General features: G+C 37.8%; 1 protein-coding gene across 3 annotated transcripts in view; it reads left to right on the top strand.

Moving 5' to 3' along the window:
• The window catches only part of ADGRV1 (adhesion G protein-coupled receptor V1), a 511472-nt gene that overhangs the window by 417976 nt on the left and 69066 nt on the right, over positions 1–24430 (top strand). For all 3 annotated transcript variants that reach the window (XM_044780002.2, XM_070517787.1, XM_070517788.1), the window contains one exon: positions 5874–6031. In XM_044780002.2, the coding sequence (XP_044635937.2) occupies positions 5874–6031 (158 nt within the window). The remainder of the gene's footprint in view (positions 1–5873; positions 6032–24430) is intronic.

The raw sequence follows: 24430 nt of genomic DNA, 5'->3' as shown, positions 1-24430 counted from the left end.
TCCGCTCAACTTTTAGAGCAAAGTCACTGTTAGAAGTCAGGGACAAGCCAGAAGAATGGCTGTCTTTGGGTCAGGTATCCATTGCAGTGCTTGTCATCTGTGGCTGGGGTGACCTGTGGCTGAGTAGGGGTAGAGGTACATGGCACATGGGATCACCTTTTCCAGAAACCTTGAGCTGTGTGAGCAATTGTGGAGCATGTCTGTTGCACTCACACTCGCAGGAACCTTGTTCCTCCAAGGGTTGTTTAGATACAGCAGGACTGAGTATTTACCTCCCATCCAGACCCCCCACAGCCCAGCACTCCCCTTCTCGTTTCCTTCGACAGCCTGCAGATCTGCTGTGTCCTCTCTTGCTTTGTTTATTAGCTCTCTCCTTTTCTGCAGTCACAATGCTCAGGTTGCTAGTCCCAGCTTTCTAAATGTGACAGATCCTCTTCTCCATCCCTTTTGCTTCCTGCTGCTTGTCTTTCACTCTGGTTCTTCAGGCTGCTGTGACCACCAGATGCTGTGAAGTCTCTGGGTCTGATTCTCCTTGGGGTTACATAGTCCCTTGGCTTCACTGCCAAAGAGATATAAAGATTAGTTAATTTGTTAATTACTTTAAGCTACGTTATGTCCCAGGAGTATGCTACAAGAGTGCTTCTCAAACTTTCAATGTGCACATGAAACACCTGGGGATCTTGTTAAAATGCAGTTTCAAGAGCTCTGTCTTGGGGTGTGAGATTCTGCATTTTTAACAAGCTCCCGGATAGTGCTGAGGATGCTGATGGAAGAACAACACTTTCAAAGAAGACTAGATTCTGAAGTGCTGTGCGCTTACTGCAAGTATAATCCTCTTGATTGGGGAGGACCGTGCCTTAGGCATCTTTATGTGCCCTTCCGTGTCCAGCACTGTGCCTGGTGTGTGATAGACATTCAAATGTTGCTTGGATTATGATTGAACTCTGAACACATGAAATACAGGACTTTCTATGCCTACTTTTTTTTAAGTGAGTGTTTTTCAAAGACTGCTAAAAATTGGTTAAATCAGTAAACATGTCTTAAGGGTCTGATTATGCAAAGCACTAGGAGAAGTATAAAGAAAATATTACAGGCCCTGTCCTCAAGGAGATCACTGACATGTTTACCACTAACTCTAATGTCTTTACTAGAATTGTGGAGATAATTTTAAAATTTAGGGGTAGCAGTAAAGGCAATGAGCCTGTTTATGCTACTAGCAATTTGACCTTATGTAATTTAGAGGTCGTTTTTCCATATGTACAATGAGGCTAATGGGATTGTTGTGATGTTTATGTGTGATAATGCATGTAGGGATTGAATTTTCATGCTTTTTACATAGTAAATGATTGTTGCCAGTAATATTGTAGTAGTGGTGGTAGAAGTAGGAATAGCACTTATATTTAAGATAGTTGTCATTATCCAGCTGATTCAGTTTAGGAAAATACTTTGTTCCTCCCCTTCCTCTCTAAGTCTATACATTATCCTACTGTGAGATTTCACTTTTTAGAGCTTATCTGCAATTTAATCTTAATATTGTTCTTGTTTAAGGTTTAAACTTAAAGGAAAATGCATTTTTAGAATTCAGCTGATTTTCCTGGGTGTGAAAACCTCTGTATGCACTACAACAGAAGGACAGAAAGAAGAATGTATTTTCCTACCATGCAGCTGATTAAACCCAAAGTATTATTATCTCTTCACTCTGATGTCATCATAAATTTATTCATTAGAAAAAAATCATGTTCTTAAAGTGATTCTCTAAACCTTTCCATCCATTTTGGATGGGACAGGAAATACACACATACACACAGAAATAAATGCATATGTACATACATAAATTCACAGGTGAATAAAAAATGTGTGTTAGATAAGAACATCATCTTTGGAAAGAAAGTAAATTGGGCATCCAAGGAAAGTAACATTGAAATCATAAATATTGGCTTAGATTTTATTTGTAAATGGAAAGCATCTACATAATGAATAACATCTGTGTTCTTCAACTAATAGGGCCAATAAACAGATATAATGAACTTTCTACACAAAGTAGAAATGAGTGTGCAATAAATAAACAATTCTTGATTCATCATACATTAAGTAAATTTCTAGAATAAACTTAACAGACCATCTCCTTTATCTTTAGATAAAGTAGGGCATCACCATGAGTTTCCATGTAAAGAAGAAAAAGTTGGCTGAAGCAACAAATATAGCTATTGATATAGAGGCCATCATTAAAGAAGTCTTAAGGAGACCTATCTCGGGGAGATTGGCCCATGAGCCTGTGAATCACAGCTATTATCATTGTCTTATTGAGGAGAAGGACTTACAAAGAAGACCTTGGAAACAAACATTTATTATTCTTTCATTACCTATATAACCCAGATGTAACCCAGATGTCATCTGTCTGGTTTTCTTCAAGTCCTTCAGTTCACCAGGGTCAACTTGTTCTTTAAAATATAGTTTAAGTGGACTCAAATCACAGTCTCACGTACAAGGAGTTCCCAGTGTCCCTCCTGATATTTTCAGCTGTTATAAGTAGAGCTTATGTCTCTTCTGGATTCCTTTGCTTCTGAGCTCCTTCTTATGCTGATTTCATACAGAACTAAAGAAACTGAAATACCCCCATGCCAACCACATAAATTTTTTAATCAAGTTAGGTAATGCAAGTAAAAACACTTCAATAAGTATAAAGTGCTACCTAGGGGAGGTAATAATCTTACAAAGTTATAAAGTGACATAAGCCGTTGTGAACATTCCAAGGGTACGCTTGGAAGAGGAAAAACTGAAGGTAATGAAACAGCATCTTCTTGTTTCCTCGGGCAGAAAATAAGAAAAGGATGAAGTTCTGACAAATTTTTTTAAATAAATTAGGATAGTCTGTGGGTTATGATGAGAACGAAAATTTGGCCATCAAAGTAAAAGGGAATAGCAAAAGTTAGTCATTTGATTGTAAGAACCCAAAAGAGCATTCAGCACCAAAAGAGGGAAGGGTCACTGGAATGCTTTGAAGCTGGATGAGCTGGAATTATAAATCCAAATGGCTTTTGTCTCATTTTCTCGGAACTGCCAGATCTGTTCTTGAAGCAATAGCTGCCAGCACGTTAATCGACTGCTTCCACAGACCTCATGTGTGCCTAGCATTCAGTCTGCTCATTTCTTACATTACATTCATTTTTTCCAAGACTGTATCACCAGACTTATTTCAGAAACTGTTTCTAACGTGATAGTCGTTTCCTAACTCCCCCATCACTTTCATGTGATCTCATCCTCAAACTACCTGGATGTACTATACATTGTATTTGGCTGGACTGAAGGAAATTCTGGTTGGTGAGGCTTGTTTTGTTTTTTTTCTTTTAAGGGAGGATATAATTCACTTATCTTGGACATCTTTAAGTATGTGTCGGAAGTTTTATTCTACTCCAGTGGAAATCCCATTCAGATGATATTGATCAGAAAATTAGAATGATACCTATTAGCTTTCAAGGAGAAGTTAAGTGAGGAGAATTTAAAACAAGAAGGTGTTAGTATAGGAGATATGATTTGGGGATGTGGAGTGACGTAGCCTGCTCCACCTACTTTCCATGGACGGGATCACATGAGTGGGGCCCTGACTGCTGTCTGTGCTTGTGGGTTACCCTTTTAGCCCTGCCTCATTTGCAAATGATACTCTTTAAGAAGAGTTGTCTGACCCCCTCATCCCTAAAAGAGGTAGCACACAAGTGCAGTGTTGGAGGGAGCCTGGGATGGAGTCGCACAGAGCTGGACAGGAGTGGGCGAGGGGAGGGCAGGAGGGCCACCAACTGTGGGGCCAAAGCCCTCCACGTTAATGATCTGACCCCATTTTGTCTCTGTGGGGGACAATCTTAGGGCACTCCCAGCAGCCCGGTACTTATGAGAGGCCATTTCTTGTGGGCTCTGAAGAAATGAGGGATGAAGGGGTCACTTCAGGATTGGATAATTTTACTGCCCGTTTCTCTGGAAGATTGGGCCAGCATCCTACATGTAGGGAGACTTGCAAAGGAGATTTTTAAGAGCTGTGTATCTTGGGAAATTCCTTTCTCTTCCCAAGTGCTGCTCCTGGTTACTTCTAAACTCCCAGAGGTTCACTTTGCCCAGTTTAGTTTTTAACCAGGGTGATATGCCATTCATTGGGGTTCTGCTTTCAAATGTTGTCCTCTAAAGTAAAGGAAAGTTTTTAGGAAAGTGCATCAAATAGAGAGGTGAGAACCAAACATGGTCAGCCACTGGAAAGTGCAGATGTTGGAGAGTCAAAGCTATTCCCTGACACTCTGTCCGGAGTGTTTATTCCCAGAGCAGTGCACAATAGATTCAGTAATTATCCCCATTTTACAGCCTGAAATTGATTTGTGACAACATTTTTCAAGGTAAAAATAAATCAGTGAAGCCTGTGTGAGTTCCTTCGTCAGTGTCTGTGTTTGTCTAAGCACCTTTAGGCCAGTCTACGGCAATGAATCCATAATTCCGATGAAAACAGTAAAATCATTTAAAGCCAATGTACATAAAAATGAGTAGCCAACGTGACCACTATTTTTAGTGTGGAAATATATTTGTGATCAGAGCCATTAATATTTGCTGTTTTATTTAATCAGATGCCTTTTACCTGGAAGATACAGGTCTGTGGTGTACAGATGAGTGTACAGAGAAGGAGTCAGGTTTCGTGCTGTCCAAATTAAATTCTAAAAGCCAGGAAATTCATCATTCTGACATGTCTATGCAGAATGTCTGTTGAAATATCTATTGAAATGTGTCTTGTTTACATAAGGAATACATTTAACAGATCATGTTAATTAGAAATAATATCTGAGTCAGGTCTTTAATAATGGTGTCTTTAAATGTAAATTTGAGGCTCTATTTTCCAAAGTTGCAAGAATAGGTATTTCCCCTGATTTACCTATATTTTGGATTTTGAGTTTTCCTTCTAAACAGGTTTAATTTTTTTCCTTTTCTTCAGAATCCATGATTGTATTTATGACATTATAACCTAGGTTTACAATGTTAAGTATTAAAAAATGGAAAAGTTGGGAAAACATATTTGAAAAGAGACATTCCTTACTATTAAGATTTCTTGTAATTAAAAAATTTAGTCTTATAAGTTGTAGGAGGTGTGTCCTTTATAAGAATACCTCAAAAGCACGGTTTTAGATTTGAGAACCTATTTAACAGTCCTCCATTCTGAGATTTGTGAAAGATTTTTTGTAAACAACAAGAGGATTTTATGACCCATGAGTAAAAATTTCCAGTTACATCTCTAAAACCATTTTCTATGGAATTTCAGTTTTACCAAAATAAATAATTTGTTTGCTTTGGACTTCATTGTTCTAAATAAACTCCAGTAATAATAGGTACACTTGTACAGTATAGCCTCTAAATGGAAAATTGTCTTCATTTTCAAGAGAATAAATGGCTCTTGGGGAAATGTATGGCTTAGGAATGACAAAACTGTCATTCACTCAAAAAATGAGATTGCGGAGAAGACAGACTTGAGCCCTGGGAATCCTCAAATTTGCCTTTAAATAATACCTTCTTTCATGCAATCCCCAGTGAGAGCTTGGTCTCATTATGCCAAAAAGATGGAGCTGCAAAAGCAAGTGTGCATTTCTCAAATTTATTTGGCCATAACTTTCTGTGAAGTTTTCTGAGCATCTCAGGAGATGCATATTCCATGGAGCCTACTTTGTGAAGCAGTGGGTTAGATTTCATCATGTAGCCTCTACAACAAAACTTCAATCTGGCAAAGCAAAAATTTGCTTTTGCCAACATTTAGATACAAAGATCTGGTATAAAGTGGTGATGTACTACGTTCTGAATTTAGAGATGTGTGTGTTGAAGTTGTCTGAATTGTCTCTTTTCTCTTCCAGGTGCTTCATTCCAAACATCTATGCAGCTCTCTTCACTGCGGCCCTTGTTCCTTTAATGTGCCTCGTGGTGGTGTTCGTGGTGTTCATCCATGCCTACCAGGTGAAGCCGCAGTGGAAAGCGTATGATGACATCTTCAGAGGAAGAACAAATGCCGCAGGTCTGGAAGGAACAGTATTTGCACTTTGGAGATGGGAACTTTTTATGGGAGGGGAAATGTCACTGAATATTTTTATCAAAAAAAAAAGAGTGAAGTTAGACTCAGCTTTCAGCTCTGAAGCCGTTAGTTAAGCTCTCCATTTTCTCCTGCTGCTTCGTACTTCCTGACATCTCTCTTTTTTCAGGACTCCATTGGTTTTATTGTTGGTTCCAACTGTATCCTTAAGATATTAATGTCCAAGAAGAGTAGTCACAGCCTTTGGGAGCTGCTCCCCAAAGCTTCCTTCAATCTAAGCAACAATAACCTGGGTTCAACCTGTGAAATCTGTTCATTTTTGCAGATTCTGAGACTTCATCACAAATGAACCTCCGTAATGCTCATGAGTGCTGTATTTTGCATGTGGATTCTGATTGTGCTGACAGACATTTAAAAACATATGTGATCAGACAGCTTCATAAGTGGCTACACATGTCTGGTTACTTAAGCATGCAAGTCTTTCCAGCTCAAATTGGCTTTAACTGCAGCTCATTTTTTCCCTTTGAATCATACTTTGCACAGGTTTTTATGATCTGATTCTTTTTTTGTTGTTAGATTAGAGTCTCTTAGGAGTTTTCTTAACCAGGAACGATAACCACACACAAACCTACAGAAAACTCTAAAATGATATGAATGACTGGGATATTAGGAAGAATCTTACGAGCTCTGGGGGTGAGACATCCCTCTTGGGCCAATGAAGAGGCGTCTCCTCTTTTCTAAGCTTTTACAAATATGAAGCCAAATGATCGAGAGGAATTCTTCACATTTTAAGCATTTTTCAGAGTTTAAGCAAGATACCATATATGAAGTCCCTAGAATAGCATCTAATACATTATTATTAGGAGCTCGATAGGTATTGCCATTTACAGGATAATGAAAGGAGTCACCCTAATGTAGGAAAAGCCTTCTAGCTCCTGAACTGGATCAGGGAAGATGCAAAAGATTTTCCTCATGGTGTAAAGAGAAGACTCTTGTGTTAGTTTGTGGAGTAGTTTGCAGGATAGCTGTTTCTAACCAGCTCCTCTCTATTCTCTCTCATCTAGCCTATAATCACTGTATGGGCAGAAGTATTATGTAAGGTTATGATTAATCTTAAACTTTTCTATAAAAAAAAGCAATATTTAATGTAGAAATCCTACTTTTTCATGGGACATAGCATTTATCCAGAAGCTATGCATTTATTCAACTTGGGATTCATTCTATGAAAATGCATATTCTCTTTTGAAGGGAGGGTTTGTTTCTTTCCCGAAATGAACATTTGTTTTCTATGTAATATAAAAGTGCCAATGTTTGCATGTTTTCAATAGTGATAAGGGCCTCACCTAATGAGTTAATCCTTTTCATGACTAAATCACCCCATGCATTTTTGGATGTGATCCATCATGGATACGGTAGATGAACAGTACTCAGATTATCTGAAAAACATTGCACTCAAGCATTGAACATAATGCTAAAACTCCAGCACACTTGTATCTCAATTAGGGAAACCTCCCTTGCAATGAAATGTTAGTAAAGCATTGCTTTATTGTAGTTTGTCAATTGAACAAAATTATTTATGATATTTCTAACTCCCTATTCCTGTGACAATTCAATCTAGTAGTCAGGAAAATAAGAGTATTCTCCTGATTGGTTACCAGTTCTAGTCTTTTTCCTTTCCATTTCATTTTCTCAGATGTCTGTATTTCAAAATTGTTACATAGTTCCCCTCACTCTCCAGCATTACCGTCATTCAAGGTCTCTCTCGTTGCCCAAAAGTACAGTCTCTTTAGCCTATAATACAAGAGTCTCCACAGTCCACCCCTGGGCCATCTTTTTATCCCCAGGTTGGTTAATATTTTTCCTGCATTCTGACCATACCATCTATCTACTCTTTCCTAAAATTACCTGATACTGTCATCTTTGCTCATATAAAGAGTCCTCTACTTTGAACTTCTCATAATTAGTTAATAAAACCCATGAGTTTGGTAAGTAAAGTGGGAAACTGTGGACAGAAGTAGAAGGGGGTCACACCCTCTCATAATCTTCATTAGCTCCCCAAAGCTGTCCGAGTAAACCCATAACCTAAGTAAAAATGGTATCCTGGATAAACACGAGTTAATTCCCCTAGAGCCCCCTTCCAACAAGATACTGCTCACCCTTTTATAAAAATTCTGGAAGCTCCCAATATGCTACCTTTTCTTGAAGCCTTTGGAATTGCCTCTTTCCCACACCAAATTAGAATTACTCAATTCCTCATCTATGCCTTCAAAGCACTTTTCTCTACACCCATTATAGTTCTTATCTTACAGTAGCATGGTGACTTGTTTTGGTATGTGTGGCTGACTTCCATAGTAATTTATGAATTCCTTGAGGGCAAGGACCATTTATTATTCATCTCTATATCACCTGGGCCTTGTAGAGTGCTCATGGGATAGGAGGAGCATAATTAATATTTTTTGAATAAATCAATAATCATCAATGTACCATAAATCTTATAGGAATGGATCCCCAAGGTAAATATCACATTAAGAAGAAGAGGAATCTGTTATATCATCAAAAGTAGAAAACAAAGGATTAATCTCATTGATCTGTTTGTAGATATCCCTTTGAAAGTTATTATTAGGACTGTTAGTTTTTCCTTGACTTTTATGATTCCCGGAACTAGATGTTCAGCTCTGACCTCTGATCTGATATTTTATATTTTATTTGCAAGCTACTATAACTCATCTTCACTTGAAAATGCTACACTTACCTCGAATCAAATTTCTAGAAAAAAAAATGTCTGTCTACTCTACCAAGGAGCATTTGATATTCTCTTTGAATCTTTCTGCTATAATTCCATTGCATTGACCTGAAAAATATTCAATCAAGATGTCACTATAAATTCATGTTTTGTCCACTTCCCTGTTCCATATACATAGCAGTTAAAGCCAAGATATAACAAAAGACAACTAAAAAGAAGATGAACATCTGTGTGGATTAGAAATAGAGCAGGAACGCAAAGTGATAAGCTGGGCTGAAGCCATGGACCTGATATTTTATGGATCCACAAGCCAGTGGATGCAGGAGTATCTTAACAGCTGTGATTGTGAATTGGGAACTAAAAGGTCCCTCCCGAGGCAGGTAGACTGAAGCAGTAGCACCTGAATGAAAGGAGCCTGAAAAAAAGCTGCCACGATAGCTTGAGCTTTGGCTCATAGGACTCTGGGAGCCCAAAGAGGAAGCAGATAAAGCATCTCATCAGGTATCTGGACCAAGCTCTCCAGAGTTCACAAACTGTAGCTGCCACATCCATACATCACCATGGAAACAGGAGGCCCAGGACGTCAAACCAGTCCTCTTTGGAGAGGAGGGCTAAGTGGAAGCAACCACATAACCATTAGACAGAAAAATGTAGTCACAGAAAGAGAGAGAATAAGCAAAGAAACAAATGCTTTCTACTCAAGATTAGCTGCAATATAAGTCTCAAACACTGGAAGAAAACTAACAAAGACGGCCTTTAAAGTCAGCAATCAAAAAGATGAATTTAATCCAGAAAAAATTTTAAAAATATAATAAACTATAAATAACTTTGACAAGTATGTTAGACTCCTCGAAACTATAAGGCAGGAATCATCAAACCACAGTCCTACCTGCCACTAACCTGTTTCTCCGTTTTATCTACTTATTTTTTACAGCTTCATTGAGGTATAATTTACATGCCATAAAGTTCATCTGTTTAAATTGTAAAGTTTAGTGGTTTTTAGTATATTTGCATAGTTGTGTAACTATCACCATAATCTAATTCTAGAACATTTTTATCATCCCCCAAAAATCCCCATACCCATTAGCAGTCGCTCCCCATTCTCTACTTCGCTGAGCTCTAGGTAAGTCCTAATCAACTTTCTATCTCTATAGATTTGCGTATTCGGGATATTTCATATAATGGTATCATAGAATATGTGGTATTTTCTGTCTGGCTTCTTTCACTTAGCATAATGTTTTCCAAAGCTTATCTCTATTATAGCACATATCACTGCTGAGTTCCTTTTTATTGCCAAATAATATTCCACTGTATGGATACACTACATTTTCCTTATCCATTCATCAGTTGGTGGACATTTGAGTTGTGTTCTCTTTTGGCTGTTATAAAGAATGATGGTATGGACATTCATATACAAGTTTTTGTATTTAACCTGTGTTTTCATTTCTCTTGGATATATACCTAGAAGTGGAATTGCTGGGCCCTATGGTAGCTTTATGTTTAACATTTGGAGGAACCACCAAACTGTTTTCCAAAGTGGCTGCAGTGACTTGTTTTTTAAGTAAAGTTTTTTTTGGAACCCAGCCATACCCATTTGTTTACATATATTCTACAGCTGCTTTCACAATGCAGAGTTGAGAATATATCATTACAACAGAGACCACGTGGTCTGCACAACCTGTTTAATACCTGGCCCTTTACAGAAAAAAAATTGACATCTGATCCCTGCTCTAAAGGAATATATAGCCACTAAAAGCACTTATAAATAAAAAACAAAAATAGACATAAACAAATAAAATTTAAAAAGACAAATATGAAAATGAAATAATTTTCAGAAATCTTGGCCATGAAAATTATACTAGTTGAAATCTTAAAATATCTTAATATTTGAGATAAACTCTAGATGAGACACAGAAGAGAAAGTTAATGAATTAGAGTCTGAAGGTAGAATTGAGGAATTCACCAAGGAAACATACGAAAAAGAGAACTATGAAAACGGAGCTAAGAGGTATAAGACTAGACCGCCAGAAGAAAAGAAGGCAGCGACTGGAGAAAAAGCAAGATGTCACGAGATAATAATGGTTGAGAATTTTCCAGAATTAAAGAAAAAATTTAAAAATTAACACATCTACACATAAAATAAATATCTACATTGTAAAAAAAAGAGAGAGAGGTGGGAGAATGCTGAAAATTCTAGTACGTTAGTACATTTTGCAAGTTCCCATGTCTATCTTTTTGAAAAACTGGATAATGAGTGCCTTTTCTTTGCTTCTCTTATTGTTATATATGGCACACACCCCACTCAGAAATTCAGATTCCATGGTGCAAGCAGATGCAGCTAAGGTTTCTGCAAACATAGGCTTCAAAGGCAGCACACAGACTGGTACCAGCTTCTTCTCCACTTTCCTCTGGGAAACCTGCGCTTTTTACACCCCGTGTACACTTCATACCTGAGAAGAGGGGTGCTTCTAATTAGTCTCCAGCTTAGTTCTCTGCAATTCCAAGCATGCAAAAGCAGCCCTTTTTCCTGAGGCCGCTTCAGTGGTTTGTAGGTTCGTTATATTTTGCCCTGCATTTTTGGACTGGATGAGCATTTCTGGATATATTAGATAGTATGATGAGGAATATATTCTCAAGTAATAAATCAAGAGTTGAAAGTAAATCCACTTTTCTCATCAAAGCACAATTTCCTAGTTTTACAAATTACACTAAATTTTTGTATTTTTGGTCCAACATTGTCAAGCATTTGTTGTTTGTTTATAAATCGCTTTTAACAATGGGCAAGATGCATTGTGAGAAGGAAAGGTCAGTTTGTAGTTTCCTTATAGCCATGCTATTTTTTGTTTTTAATAACTAGAATGATTAGGATTATTTATTTACCTTAGAATTGTAGGTTTGGTAGACAGATGGTGTTAGTTAACACCAGCATCAGATCTATTTGAATAACCGAAGAGCTTGCATCAATCATTTCATTAGGACTGGAATCTTCCATATTTCTATAGAACTGTTCTCCAAGCTAATCCCTCTTGTGCAGGTTAGATGTGCTTGACAACTAGAGCAATTTCATATCAAGACTTACATGCTGTTATGACTGCTAGGTATCAATCCCTTTACATTCTACATTTTGAGTGACTTTTTCACTCCTGATATCCTACAATTTCAGAGTTCAAGTAAACTCATTGAAATCCAAAGGAAAGGGGAGAATAGAGAAGAGCTGCTAGTAGTAAAATACACTCTGCTGTAGTCTCCCAAAGATGGCGTCCCTTCCCTTTCTGAGCGTGGCCTGGGACAGTGATGACCGCTTGGCGTTCTTGGCCCTTCTGCTGTCTTGACTGCTATGAACCAAATTTTTGAAGGCCAGTGGCTCTTAATGAAATTCACTGGCCTCCTCCTCCCTTCAGTGGGGTGAGTGTTACAGTGAGAATGAGTCAGGATAAAGTTATGTTTCCTGAACTAAATTTCAGTATTGCAAACAGCATTTTAAACAAAGCCTTAATTTTAGGGTTTGGTTTTGATCCCTGGCAATGATAAGCTCATCTCTCCTTTTGGGCTCATCAGAATTTACTGGCTCCTTTTTGATTCAAGAGCCAGTTCTTATGTGAGGAATGATTCATAGATCAAGGAAGGAAAATTAACTTGAATAAAAAGAGGAAGTAAGTGATTACAAATCCCTTTCTTATAAAAATCCCACACATATATTTCAATATTATATACAAAAATATAAAGGCGGCTCGATCCAGCTAGCTGTGTATAACATGAATGTGAGGTATTTGGGATCTCCTGGTACTGGAATGTTCACTTCTTTCCTTGGAAACATGTTTGACGATGCATGCTTCCGTTTCTTCTCAGGCTCCATTTCTTCATATTTAGAGTGAACAACAATAACGATATAAATCTAGATTCTATTGCTATTATGAAAATCATTGAAAACTTGTTATAATGAGTATTACAAAATTATCATCCCTTACACCCTAAAGTTAAGGTTTTTTTATCCTGACATTTTAAAAATTTCAAAAAGAGTTCAAAGAAACTCAGTGAAATCCAAAGGAAAAAGAAGAAAAGGAAAGAACTTCTGGCAAATGCAATACACTCTGTGTTGTGTTCCCCAAAGATGGCCGCTGTCAATTATGTCCCTCCCTTTGTAAGTGTGCTCCTACTCCCATTAAGCAGTGGAGTCTAGTTCCCCTCTTTAAGTCTGGACTAGCTTTGGACTTGTTTAGAACAATATAATGTGATGGAAGTGATACTGTCCCATAATGGATCTAGCCTTTAAGAAGACTAGAGTTTCAGCTTCCTTTCTCTTGGAAGCCAGCCACCATGTAAGAAGTCCAATTACTCTGAGACCACCATGATTTAGAAACCCCAAGCTAGTCATGCGGAGTGACCATGTGAATAGACAAACTTGGCCAGCCTCCAGTCATTTCAGACGTCCCAGCTCTGATTCCAGACATGTGAGTGAAGAAGCCTTCTTGTAGGCTCCAGCCCAAGTAGATACCACACAGTGCAAAAAAACTGCCCAGCCCGGATGGTAGGATTGTGAGAAATAATTATTCTAAACCACTAAGTTTTGTGGTTTATTATGTAGCAATCAGGAGCTGAGACACTCTGATTCTATTATTATTCTTCTCACACCAAAATTATAAGTATGTCATTGTCACTTTAAATTTTATTGCTTGCAGAAATGTACACAAATGTTTATAAGTAAAAATGGAAAAGTACAATATGATTTTTTTCCTAAAGCAAAATGAGGCTTACACTAAAGCAAAGTAAAAGTAATCTTACCTAGTAACAGTACGTGCTTGAATAGGATCCAGAATGACCAATATAACAGGTTTCACATGTCCTTGGCAGTAAGCTGCTTGTTTGTAGTCTACTCTCAGTTCCATTTCTGAAAAGAAAATTAAAAAACAATGCCTAGGGACCTAAGGAAAACCCCAGAGCTTCTCATAGACAATGAACAATCTCTTCCACTTGAGCTTGAATAATCTTTATGAGCACAGTTCAGTCTTCCCACATTTTGCCTATAGTGGTGGGGAAAATCCAAAATATTTAAAGAAACATTATGGATCTTCATCCTCTGCTTAGATTTGTACCTATGACCTCAGTCTTCAAAGATTCAAATCAGAAATCTTTGAGCCTGAAGGATGGAGTGTAGTCTTTCAATGTTTGTTTTCTTCATTATTGTTTTTGAAAATATTTGGGATTTGATATTGCTCATTAAAAATTCCTAGAACAGTGACATCAGGAGTTAGTTTCCTAAGGCTTAGCACATCAGGATAAAAAGTAAAAAATAAAATCATAGAGTTGAGAGAAAGCTTAAATTTCTGTTCAAACTCCCAATTTACACACATAACCAAAGAAGAAAAGGGACTGATAATTTGTGGCAGAGCTGGGGTTTTCTAGAACTCAAGTTTCCTGACTATCTTTATCTCAGTGAACTGCCTTTTACCTGGTCTCATTTGAATCCTGAGGAGGACAGGGTAGTTCTCTATTCAAACTATTTCAGTACTAAACTGTTAAACTTAATTTACATTTGTTTTCTAGGTGGACAGAGAGCACAGAGCATGCATATGGTAGGGTTGGAAGAAAGAGTGAAAGGCTGGATTGCAGATAAGTGACAGGTGTGAATTGACTTGGCCTTGATGGTCATAGTCATTATCATCATCACCACTACCAATTAAGACTCACCATATGACAGACAATGTGCTAAGCATTTTGTATACATTATCTCAATTTTTATAAGAAGTTTGTGAAGCAAATGTTATTATTCCTGTAGTCAGACAAGAAGATCAAGGAAATGAGAGGCTTAGGAAAGTGTCCAATTAGTTGGAATTAGAAACACAGGTGACACTCAAGCTCTCCACAGCTGCCATTACTGCTAACACCAATATGTCACCACTTAACCATTTTGTTATCCAAACTTTCAGTTAGAAAAATAACACGTAAACATGAAGTTAAACCTAGAGAACTCTAATTCAATAAAAGTAATTATTAGACCCCATTCCCCAGGAAGAATTTGAAGTGATCTGGTCTGGCAAATTAGCCCTTCATCTTCTGATTTCTAGGAAATAATGCCCCCTCTGTATGGTTCTGAAACATGCCTGGTTGTCCTCAGTGTTCTCATATGTAGTGAAGGCATAATGATAATGCTTAACTTTATAGAGCTGTTTGAAGGATTAAGTGTCCATTTATATAAAGTTTTTAATACACTCTGGAACATATTAAGCAGTCAATATGTGTTGGTATTTTTATTAGCATAACAACTCTTTCATTATGTAATTGGTGCAGAATACAGTCAGATATGTAACTCCTTTGTCCTGTACACGTCCTAAATGTCTCTCAAATATGGCTTCCTCTTTCTTCATGATTATGCCCAGTATATTAATCAGCTAGAGCTGCCATAACGAAACACCATAGACTGGGTGGCTTAAACAGCTGAAGTTTATTCCTCACAGTTCTGGAGACTGAGAAGTCCCACAGTCTGGGTGTTGACCAATGTGGTTGCTAGTAAGAGCCCTCTTCCTGGCTTGTAGATGGCCATCTTCTTGCTGTGTCCTCACATGCTAGAGACAGGGAGAAGGAAGGAGAGTTAGTTCTCTCATGTCTCTTCTTATAAGGGCACTAATGCCATCATGAGGGTTCCACTCTCGTAGCTTAATAACCTCTCTAAGTGCCCCTCTTCAAATATCATTGCATCGCGTATTGGGGCTTCAATGTATGAATTTTGCAGGGACACAATTCAGTCCATAGCACCTGGGTTATATCTCCCATCATCTCATACCTAGACCATTGCAACTGTCTTGAGATTGATACTCCTTGATTCTTGTCTGTCCCCATTCCACACTGAACCATCCAAAAGGTGAAGTTGTCCCATCATTAAAATCATGCAGTAGCGATCCTTAGACTGTAGGATAAAAGTAAAATTCCACTACTTCTCCACGAAACTCTCTGTATGCTCCAGCCATTTTGAACTAGTGCTGTTGACTAAAAGTGACATGATTTCTGCTAAGTCTAGACTTAACCAACTGAATTCACTCTCACTTGCTGAGTTCATCATTTATGGTGGTCAAGAAGGAGAGGGAAAGGAGTGGAAAGTAATTTCCATCTTGATATCCATCATGAGTAGACTTCAGTAGGATGTTGGTGGAAGATAATGGTCAGCATGGTATACGTTTAAAGCCAGTGTCTGAGAACATCACAGCAGCATTGTTGCTCAGGTGCATTGCTCAGACTTTGGCCTTCAGTGTGGTTGGCATCTTTTTTGATATATGTGTACAATTGCCATGTGTCAGTTTGACCCAGAGAATCAATGAAACTTTCTCAATGGTTACAATTTTTGTATATAGGTTAAGTGAGTTTCCCATATATTTCCTGGCAGTTTTTCTCCAAATTAATAGAAAGTTTAAATTTTAATTTTCCTGGCCTATTCCACTCTTTTAAAGGACTTCCCCCCTGCCCCCCGAAGTCCTTCTTTATTTATCCTGGAAAAATTACCAATGAGGCATTACTTTCTACTCCTTTGAAGGGTACATAAAACAGTTATTCATGTTTACAGCTTTGATCTAAGAGCACATTCATTTTTTTTTAAAGGATGACTAAAGTCTTCTGTTCAACTCTTGGCTGATGAAAATACAATTTCTGATTTTTTTTAGTATGTCTCTCTAAAATTTGTACAGTCATGCATCACTTAACAACAGGGATTTGTTCTGAGAAATGCATCATTAGGCGATTTCATCATTGTGAACATCACAGAGTGTACTTACGCAAACCTAGATGGTATAGCCTACAACACACCTAGCCTATATGGTACTCATCTTATGGGACCACCATAGTATATGTGGTCCATCGTTGATTAGAAATACCATTATGCAGCATGTGACTGTATTCAGACCATTGCCAAAGAATGTATATAAAACTCTATTAGAGAGCAGAAAAATCAGCTTTTCAAGGCTGTTTTATCTTGGAATATTTATGGCATTGAAAGCTCTATTTTCCCCCTTGCCCTGGTATATGAACCACCTCAATTGGTGTCAACATGGTGATCCTGTAATACACCAAACTCTCTAATCAGCCGAACCCCAAGTTCTTAGGTGTAAATTCCATTCTTGATTTGCAACTTTTCCATGTATTATTTATTGCCATTCTCATTATTTAGAAATATGATTCGGTGCCTACACGGTTCTTTAGAAATATATAGTCACAAAATAATAGTTTGTTTTAGTCAACACTTTAATCAAGTGGTACAATATTAGAGAGAAGATCCAGAAATAAAGAAAAATAGGGTTGCTAGGACTAGAGAAGTAGGAAGTGGGAGCAAGTAATCTGGGGAATTTGCGATTTCCTCATAAATTTCTTTAAAAATATGTAATTGACACAATGCCTGTGACCATAACACCATACTTAGTAGTTTACATATTAAAAAACAGAAAATTGGAGGCTGGCACAGTGGTGTAGCGGTTAGGTTCGTGTGCTTTGCTTCACGGCCCAGGGTTCGCTGATCCCAGGTGCAGGCCTATGCTCTGTTTATCAAGCCATGCTGTGGCAGGTGTCCCACATATAAAATAGAGGAAAGTGGGCACAGATGTTAGCTCAGGGCCAATCTTCCTCAGCAAAAAGAGGAGGATTGGCAGCAGAAGTTAGCTCAAGGGTAATCTTCCAAAAAAAAAACCTCAGAAAGTTGAATAGAGGAAAATGGGCATTTTTATAATAAGTTGTTTCTTTTCAGAAGAACGCCAGATCAAAGGTGAAGTTTGAATTTCATTGGACCAGAAGGGAGTAGCAAATTTGGTCTGATCCTTTCACAAAAGGGCTCTTTCAGTTGCCTTATCCTAACTGAAATGGTCTGCCTCATAAAAGATCACTTTCCTTACAACCAGTTGCAAGAGGCCATTCCTTCCAACTAATAGGATGTCAAAAATATTTGTGTTCCTTCCTGCAATTCAAGGTCACTATGTCCCTGCTTAATAATTTTTCCTATTTTTACATCTGTGCTTTTTGCTTCCGCCACCCTTTTCCTACCCATGTTACTGTGATTACCATTTTTCATGATATCCTCCCTTCCTGGGTCACAATTTCCCTTTCCACATCTCTCTCTGAACACAACATCTCTCTGCCCCCTCTCCCAGTTCCTCACTCCTACTGGTTCTTTATCCTCACTGTGACCTCCCATCCCTCCACTCTGTGATTGGACATTCCAACGATATTTTCACTAGCTCTCTTGATTTCCTCACCAACTTGGCTCCCTCCTTGGGCAGTTTGGCCAATCACACAGTCCAGTCTATGCCACACACTTTTCTTTTTCCAGCCAATTAGTGCTACTCTGTAATAGATACTACTGTAATTTATTCTAAGTAACCTTAACTGGGCCATCTCTGCTTCTCAGATATCCTTTGGATTATCTTGAATTGGTTCTTAAGTCATCTTTGAAATAGATTCCACTGCCCTTAAGTTTTGTGCTTAATACCTTCTGTTCTCACCCTCTATACAAGATATGAAAACAACATGATGTTATCTCACTCAACTTTCCTTATTTTTATCTGATCATTTATGTTTGTTGTCTCCCTTCTGTCAACCAAAATAACCAGTAACCACTGTAGATAGGAGAGATAAGGTGAGTTTTACTTGAGCCAAACTGAGGATTATGATCTGGGAAGGCCTTTCCAGAAAGGAAAAAAAGTGTTCGGGAGAAGCATGGTTTTCAGTACAGTCTTATACCTGTTTAGAACAAAGAACATACATTAAACACGCCCAGGATACATATTCATCAAGGTTTCAAAGAAGTATTCACTTGCAAATTAGCAGATCAACAGGACTCTGATGTCAGAAAAGGGACTAATACTGGCGTTACCAATGATTCTTAGGAGAGTGTATTCTTTCCTTCAGTGGTTAAAGCGGTGTACAACGTATGTTTGATAGGCCATAAGTCAGGCTTTTTTAGTTCAGGCCGAATCAGTTTTGAACCCCAGTAGTTACCCCAAATACCTCAATATGTGAAAATCTCTTGTCACTTCTTCGCTGCTGTTCCTCCCATTTTAGCTAAGGACATAAATAACTCATTCTTACCAAAGCCAACCCTCCCCATTATGCCCTTCATCTATTTTCCCTTCTCTTGGAACCTGTTTCATTAAATTTTCCACAGTTGCCTTACGTCTTAAATCTCTCTCTCTTCTGGGTCTTTCCTCTCCATCTAAAAACATGCATCATTTTTCGCTGCCTGAAAGAGCTTGTTCATAATGCTGCTGCCCCATCAAGTTACTTCCCTGGCTCTCTCCTTCACCAACAGACTTCTTGAAGAGTAGTCCCCAGGAGCTACCTGTCTATACTCCTCACCTTCTGTCCCCTGCCAAGCCTTGAGAGTACCTTGCTTATTCTGTCTTTCATCGCCTGTAACCCTGGACACCAAATCTGCTGACCTCTCTTCTCATCTCCTTATCCTTAAACTCTTCCCAAATCAGTACTGATAGATAAATCAGGACTTGCTTGAATAGTCTGTCTCCCTTGGTTTTCATGATACTCTCTTCTTTTTATTTTCCTGCCAAATCCCAGGCCATGCCTCATTCTTGTTATTCATAATTCTGGAGTATGTGTGTTTGTCAGGGATTGCCTTTGCCTTTTTCGTATCGTAGTGGTAATTTTCAAATCCATCAACTTGAGCCCTACTTTTCTTCCCAACTTCTTCTCTGTCTCTTCCTGAGAATAGTATCTTGTCCTTAGGAAGTATAACAATTGTCATCAACTTTGCTCCTCTGCCTGCCTCAGTTGCTCTGATCTCTGTGTTATTCTTTCTCCCCTTCCTTCTCTTCTTCTTCTTAATCCTTTTATTATGTCAATGCAAAATAACCAATAACCCTTCTATAGACAAGAGAAGTAAAGTGAGTTTTACTTGAACCAGAATGAGGATTAGAACCCAGAAAGGCCTTACAAAGGGTTCCAGAGAAGCATGCTTTTCAGTACAGTCTTATATCTTTAGAACTAAGAACATACATTAAACACATCAGGGTACATTTTCATCAAAGTTTCAAGGAGGTACTTAGTTGCAAATTAGCAGGTCAACAGGACCCTGATGTCAGGAAAAGAACTGATCTGGCCTGGCCAATAGGGCATGGGAGGGGAAGTATGCGTTCTTGTTTTAAGAGAGTGTGTTCTTTCCTTCAGTGGTTAAGCAGATGTACAATATATGTTTGATAGGCCGTAAGTCAGGCTTTTTAGTTCAAACCGAATCAGTTTTGAACCTGAATAATTACCCCATATACCTCAATATGTGAAAATCTCTTGTCACTTCTTTTCCTAACCTTGAAGCCAGTGTAATTTCTTTTACTTCATAGTCATAGACTTTCAGGCCAGCAGTTGTCAAAACTGATCATCAGAATCACACTTTGAAAAATCATGCTTTGATGACTCCCTCTACAGACTTACTGAATTGGAATCTCCATTGATGAAGTTCCCATATCTGGATAATTTTAAAGTTTCTCATTGTTTTCTGACTCGTGGGTACCACTGTAGATTCTGTCTCTATAATATTTTTGTGTCCAGCCCCTTCTTTCCACTGCGGCAGCCACTCCTCTGCCATTCCCTTGCCTCCAGCCTCCACTTCCTCTCACTTTGACCGCTCCAATAGTTACCTAACTAGGCTCCCAGCCTCCAGCATTCTCTCCACCAATCTGTTTACTTTCCTATGAGATTAAGCTCTGTTTTGATTAGGCCACACCTCTTCTCAGAAATTTTAAATGGCTTTCCATTTCCTGTAAAATAATTCTCTGTTGCTTAACCTGGCCTCGAAATCCCTTCATGACCTAGTGCTGCAAACTTTCTTCTCACCACTCACCTTCATGGACCTTTAACTCCAATTAAAAGGAATAATTTACACTAAATTATGCACTTGCCTTTTTGCCTCTCTTTATGCCATTCCCACTACCTTAACCTCAATATTTACATATTTAAATATAGCTCATCTTCAAGGTCCAGCTGAAATTCCTTCTTCCTCACAAAGGCCTCCCTGACACCGTTGACAGGAAGTAACTGTTGCTTTCCCTGGATTTTTATATAACTTGGTCTCTGTCTTCTAATACTTATCTTCTACCTTTTATTATAGGGTGTGTGTGTGTATATATAATATTTGAAAGAAGATCCATGTGTAATTCATCCTTTTATCTATCACATGTTATCTAATACAGTTTTGAGGTTTGCTACGGAAATATATTTCTTGCATAACAAGCCATAGCCAAAGTTTATGTAAAACTGTTCCAAGTGATCTGCATTTCAACTATTACGTTCTCACTGAGTCCACAAAACCTTATTTGGGAGGTGGTAATATTATTCTCATTTTACAGATGAGGAAATTGTGTCTCCGAGCAGGTAAGTAACTTACCAAGATCACACAGCTAGTACATGGCCCTCAAGTAATCTGGCTCCAGAGTCCATGCTCACGACCACTCTACTATTCTACCTTTTTTATAAATAAATCCCAGTCAGCCTCAATGCATGCTTTTTAAAAAAATGTAATTGGCTTAGGGCCTGTGTTCAAAACAGATCTTTTTCTTTTAATTGAATTTGACAGAAGCAAATTATAAAATTTAGTATAAATAACTTTCAGGAAAGCAAGTAATGTGCTTTATAATTAGGCTGTATCAACTTCCAGAAAGAAGTAGAAAATGGGTTGTAGGAAAGATTAAAGGTTTTGAAGAGCAATTTAAAGTCCCTATAGTACACTTTTATAAAGACACTGTAAATCAGTATGGTTTTAAATTAACAAGTAATTGAAATAAACAATTTTTTATCTTTACCCTCATTTAATTATATAATTTCAGAGAAGTGTGACAGTTTCCTTCTCTCCATCATTTTTCTTTCCTAATGCCAGAGTATTTTCAAATAAACAGTTAATCTATGGTTATATTAAAACCACTTTACCACCATGAAAAAAAAATAGTTTTTTACAAATGTGTTTCACAAACTCTGTAACAGAATAAACTCTACCTGGTTTAAAAAAAAAATAGAAGTAAACAAAAGATGTAGCAGGATCTGTCTAGCCTATTAAAGATGGATTTGAATAGTAAAAATAGTTCCATTTGGGTCTTGGGAAGCACAGTGACCAAAAAACTGTATGGCTGCACATTCATTAGCCTTACCTACTAATGCCAAACCTGCAGTACCTAGAGTTAAATAAAAGTCCAATGCTCTCACTCGTTAAAAAAAAAAAAAAGTGGAAACGTGTAGTTTTGATCCTAGGACAAAAATAAGCTGTAGCATCTACCTTCCATTTGCTACCAATAACAGACACCTGTGAATGTCTAACCATTTAACAATTTGAATTCCAAATGAAACAGGAGAAAAAGAGAAAAAAGCTGGAATTAAAGTCTCACAAATATTAAGGTCTACACATGACACTGACAAATAAATATACAAAGAAAATTTTAATGGTGTATCATTGGGTGCAAATCACTTTGATCAAATTATTTTAATCACTAGTATACAAATACTGTCAATGTAGATATTATTTTTTTGGACAGCCTCCTTTTCCTTGGGTTATACACATGGCATTCAATCTGGGGATTGCCTTGCTTTCTTAACACAATGGGTCCCCTTTCTTTTCTCTCTAAGGGCTTGGCCCAAGGTTTTAGTAAGAATGAGCAATAAGACATTAGTTCACTCCCATATGCATAAAAATCCCTGCCAGAGCTTCAGGTGCTGTGCCATTGTTTAAATGAATGATGATAAGCCTTTATATAACAAGATATCGTACCACTTTATGGTCTGTAATTGTTGTGTATTCCTGAAAACAGCTCTGTATGTGGGTTTGGTATTAGTTTTCTGTGTTTACAGGTAGATTATTTAACAACAGAGAGTAACTAATATCCCCAAAGCTTTTGAGAGATATATAACATTATTTTAGAGACCAAACAATACCCTGAAAATCTGATAACTGTTGGGAGAAAAGTTGCAATTGACAGAGAGGAACCAAAGTAGACTTTTAACTCAAGTAGACTTTTCAGAATAATGACGTAGCAGGGGAAATAAAAATAAAACAAAATTTTAAATTTATGTTACAGTTTTATAATGTGATGGCTAGAGAACCAAATTAAGGAAAGGAAATAAGTGTTGAGGTCAGCCGACGTGTGTACAGATTGAGGATCTACGAGAAAACAGTTCTGGGAACTGACATTTAACACACTGTAAAGATAATTTCTTGAACGCATGGAGTTATATTTAGTGTTAATTTTTCTGAGACATTGTCTCAGAATTGACTCAAGACTTCAGTGTTGAGTTTAAGCCTTTTAAATCTTAACGACTGCTATGTGATGTCGTATCAAACTACCTATAAAACATAACAAGCTATTCATGGCCAAACACATTGTAACCTAATTTCCAAAAGTTATGAGACCATCTAGTAAGATTCAAAATATAGATGTAGGCAGGTTGAAAGATGCAGTGTACACTTTCATTGTGTTATAAAAGCTAAGTGTGTTGGAAATTGATGTTAGGTGCCTGAGCTTTCCTGGAGATGAGTGTTTTGAACTCTTTAACAGCTGAGTAACTAGTAATGTAGTTAGAAAACTAGGTTAAGCCAGTCTGCAGTTGTTAGTTGGCTGACTTCATGTTTGTTTTAGAACTCTGATCTTCTAAAAACTTTTGTCATAGTATCCTTTTGTGAAACATTTATGAAATGTGTTAAAAATGACTGTTGGCTGTGAACCCAAATGATAATTCTCCTTTCCATAGTTCCAAGACATGTTCCTCACAAGAAGAAAACAGATCTTTTAACCTTTTCCTTAAGAATCATAGACCTATTTGCCACCCCCTCAGTAGGATATTATCTGGCAACTTTGAAGTACCTGGTTCAAATGGAATTACTCTAATAACAGTTCGTGCAAGGTCCATGTGGGTATGTCTCATCTAACTTGATTATTCTCCTTAGATTCAAAATTATAGCCTGCAAATTGAAAATTATATATAGCTTTTGCAAGGCGAGACCATAATTCTAGGTTTGTACTATTTTTTTTTCAATCTCAATAAATCACACTCAAAGTAAGCCTGACACTAGATTGTCCTTTAGCATCCAAGAGAGCCCTAAGTCAGCCACTGACAAAGTACTGCTATTTAGGTACGCAGCAGACCTTGAGATTCCTCTGAGAATTTTCTCACATTCTTCTTCTTTACCCCTGGAAAATATACTCTAGGCTAATACTGACTCTCTTCTCTTCCTACAGATCCCATATCTCACCTGTGCAGATCCTTCCAAATTAGGCTTGCCTTCTTCATTTATCAGTAAGGGTCAGGGTAAACCCGTGTCAGAAGGTGGTAGGTGTAGGCCTTCCTATGGTTATGTTTACCGTGCCTACCGTAAAGGTATCCTCCGAGCTACTTAAATTACCTTCTAGAACAGAGGTTTAGAAATTGTGGGTCACAACACATTGGTGAGTCTCATTGCCAGCATTTTTATGTGGCACGGGATGGGATGAGATGGGATGGGATGGGATTAGGATGGGTGGGTTATGGAATGGGACAGAGTAGGATAAGATAGGATAGAAAGAATAGAAGAGAAGAGAAGAGAAAATATCAAAGGGAGGGGAATAGAAGACACTGAGAGGTCCTTTTTAAATAGGTTGGTCAGGACGTTTTCAGTGACAGTTGGATGTGATGGAACT

This window comes from Equus asinus, chromosome 9, assembly GCF_041296235.1.
Source record: "Equus asinus isolate D_3611 breed Donkey chromosome 9, EquAss-T2T_v2, whole genome shotgun sequence".
NCBI lineage: Eukaryota > Metazoa > Chordata > Mammalia > Perissodactyla > Equidae > Equus > Equus asinus.
This window is presented reverse-complemented; position numbering and strand designations above follow the sequence as displayed.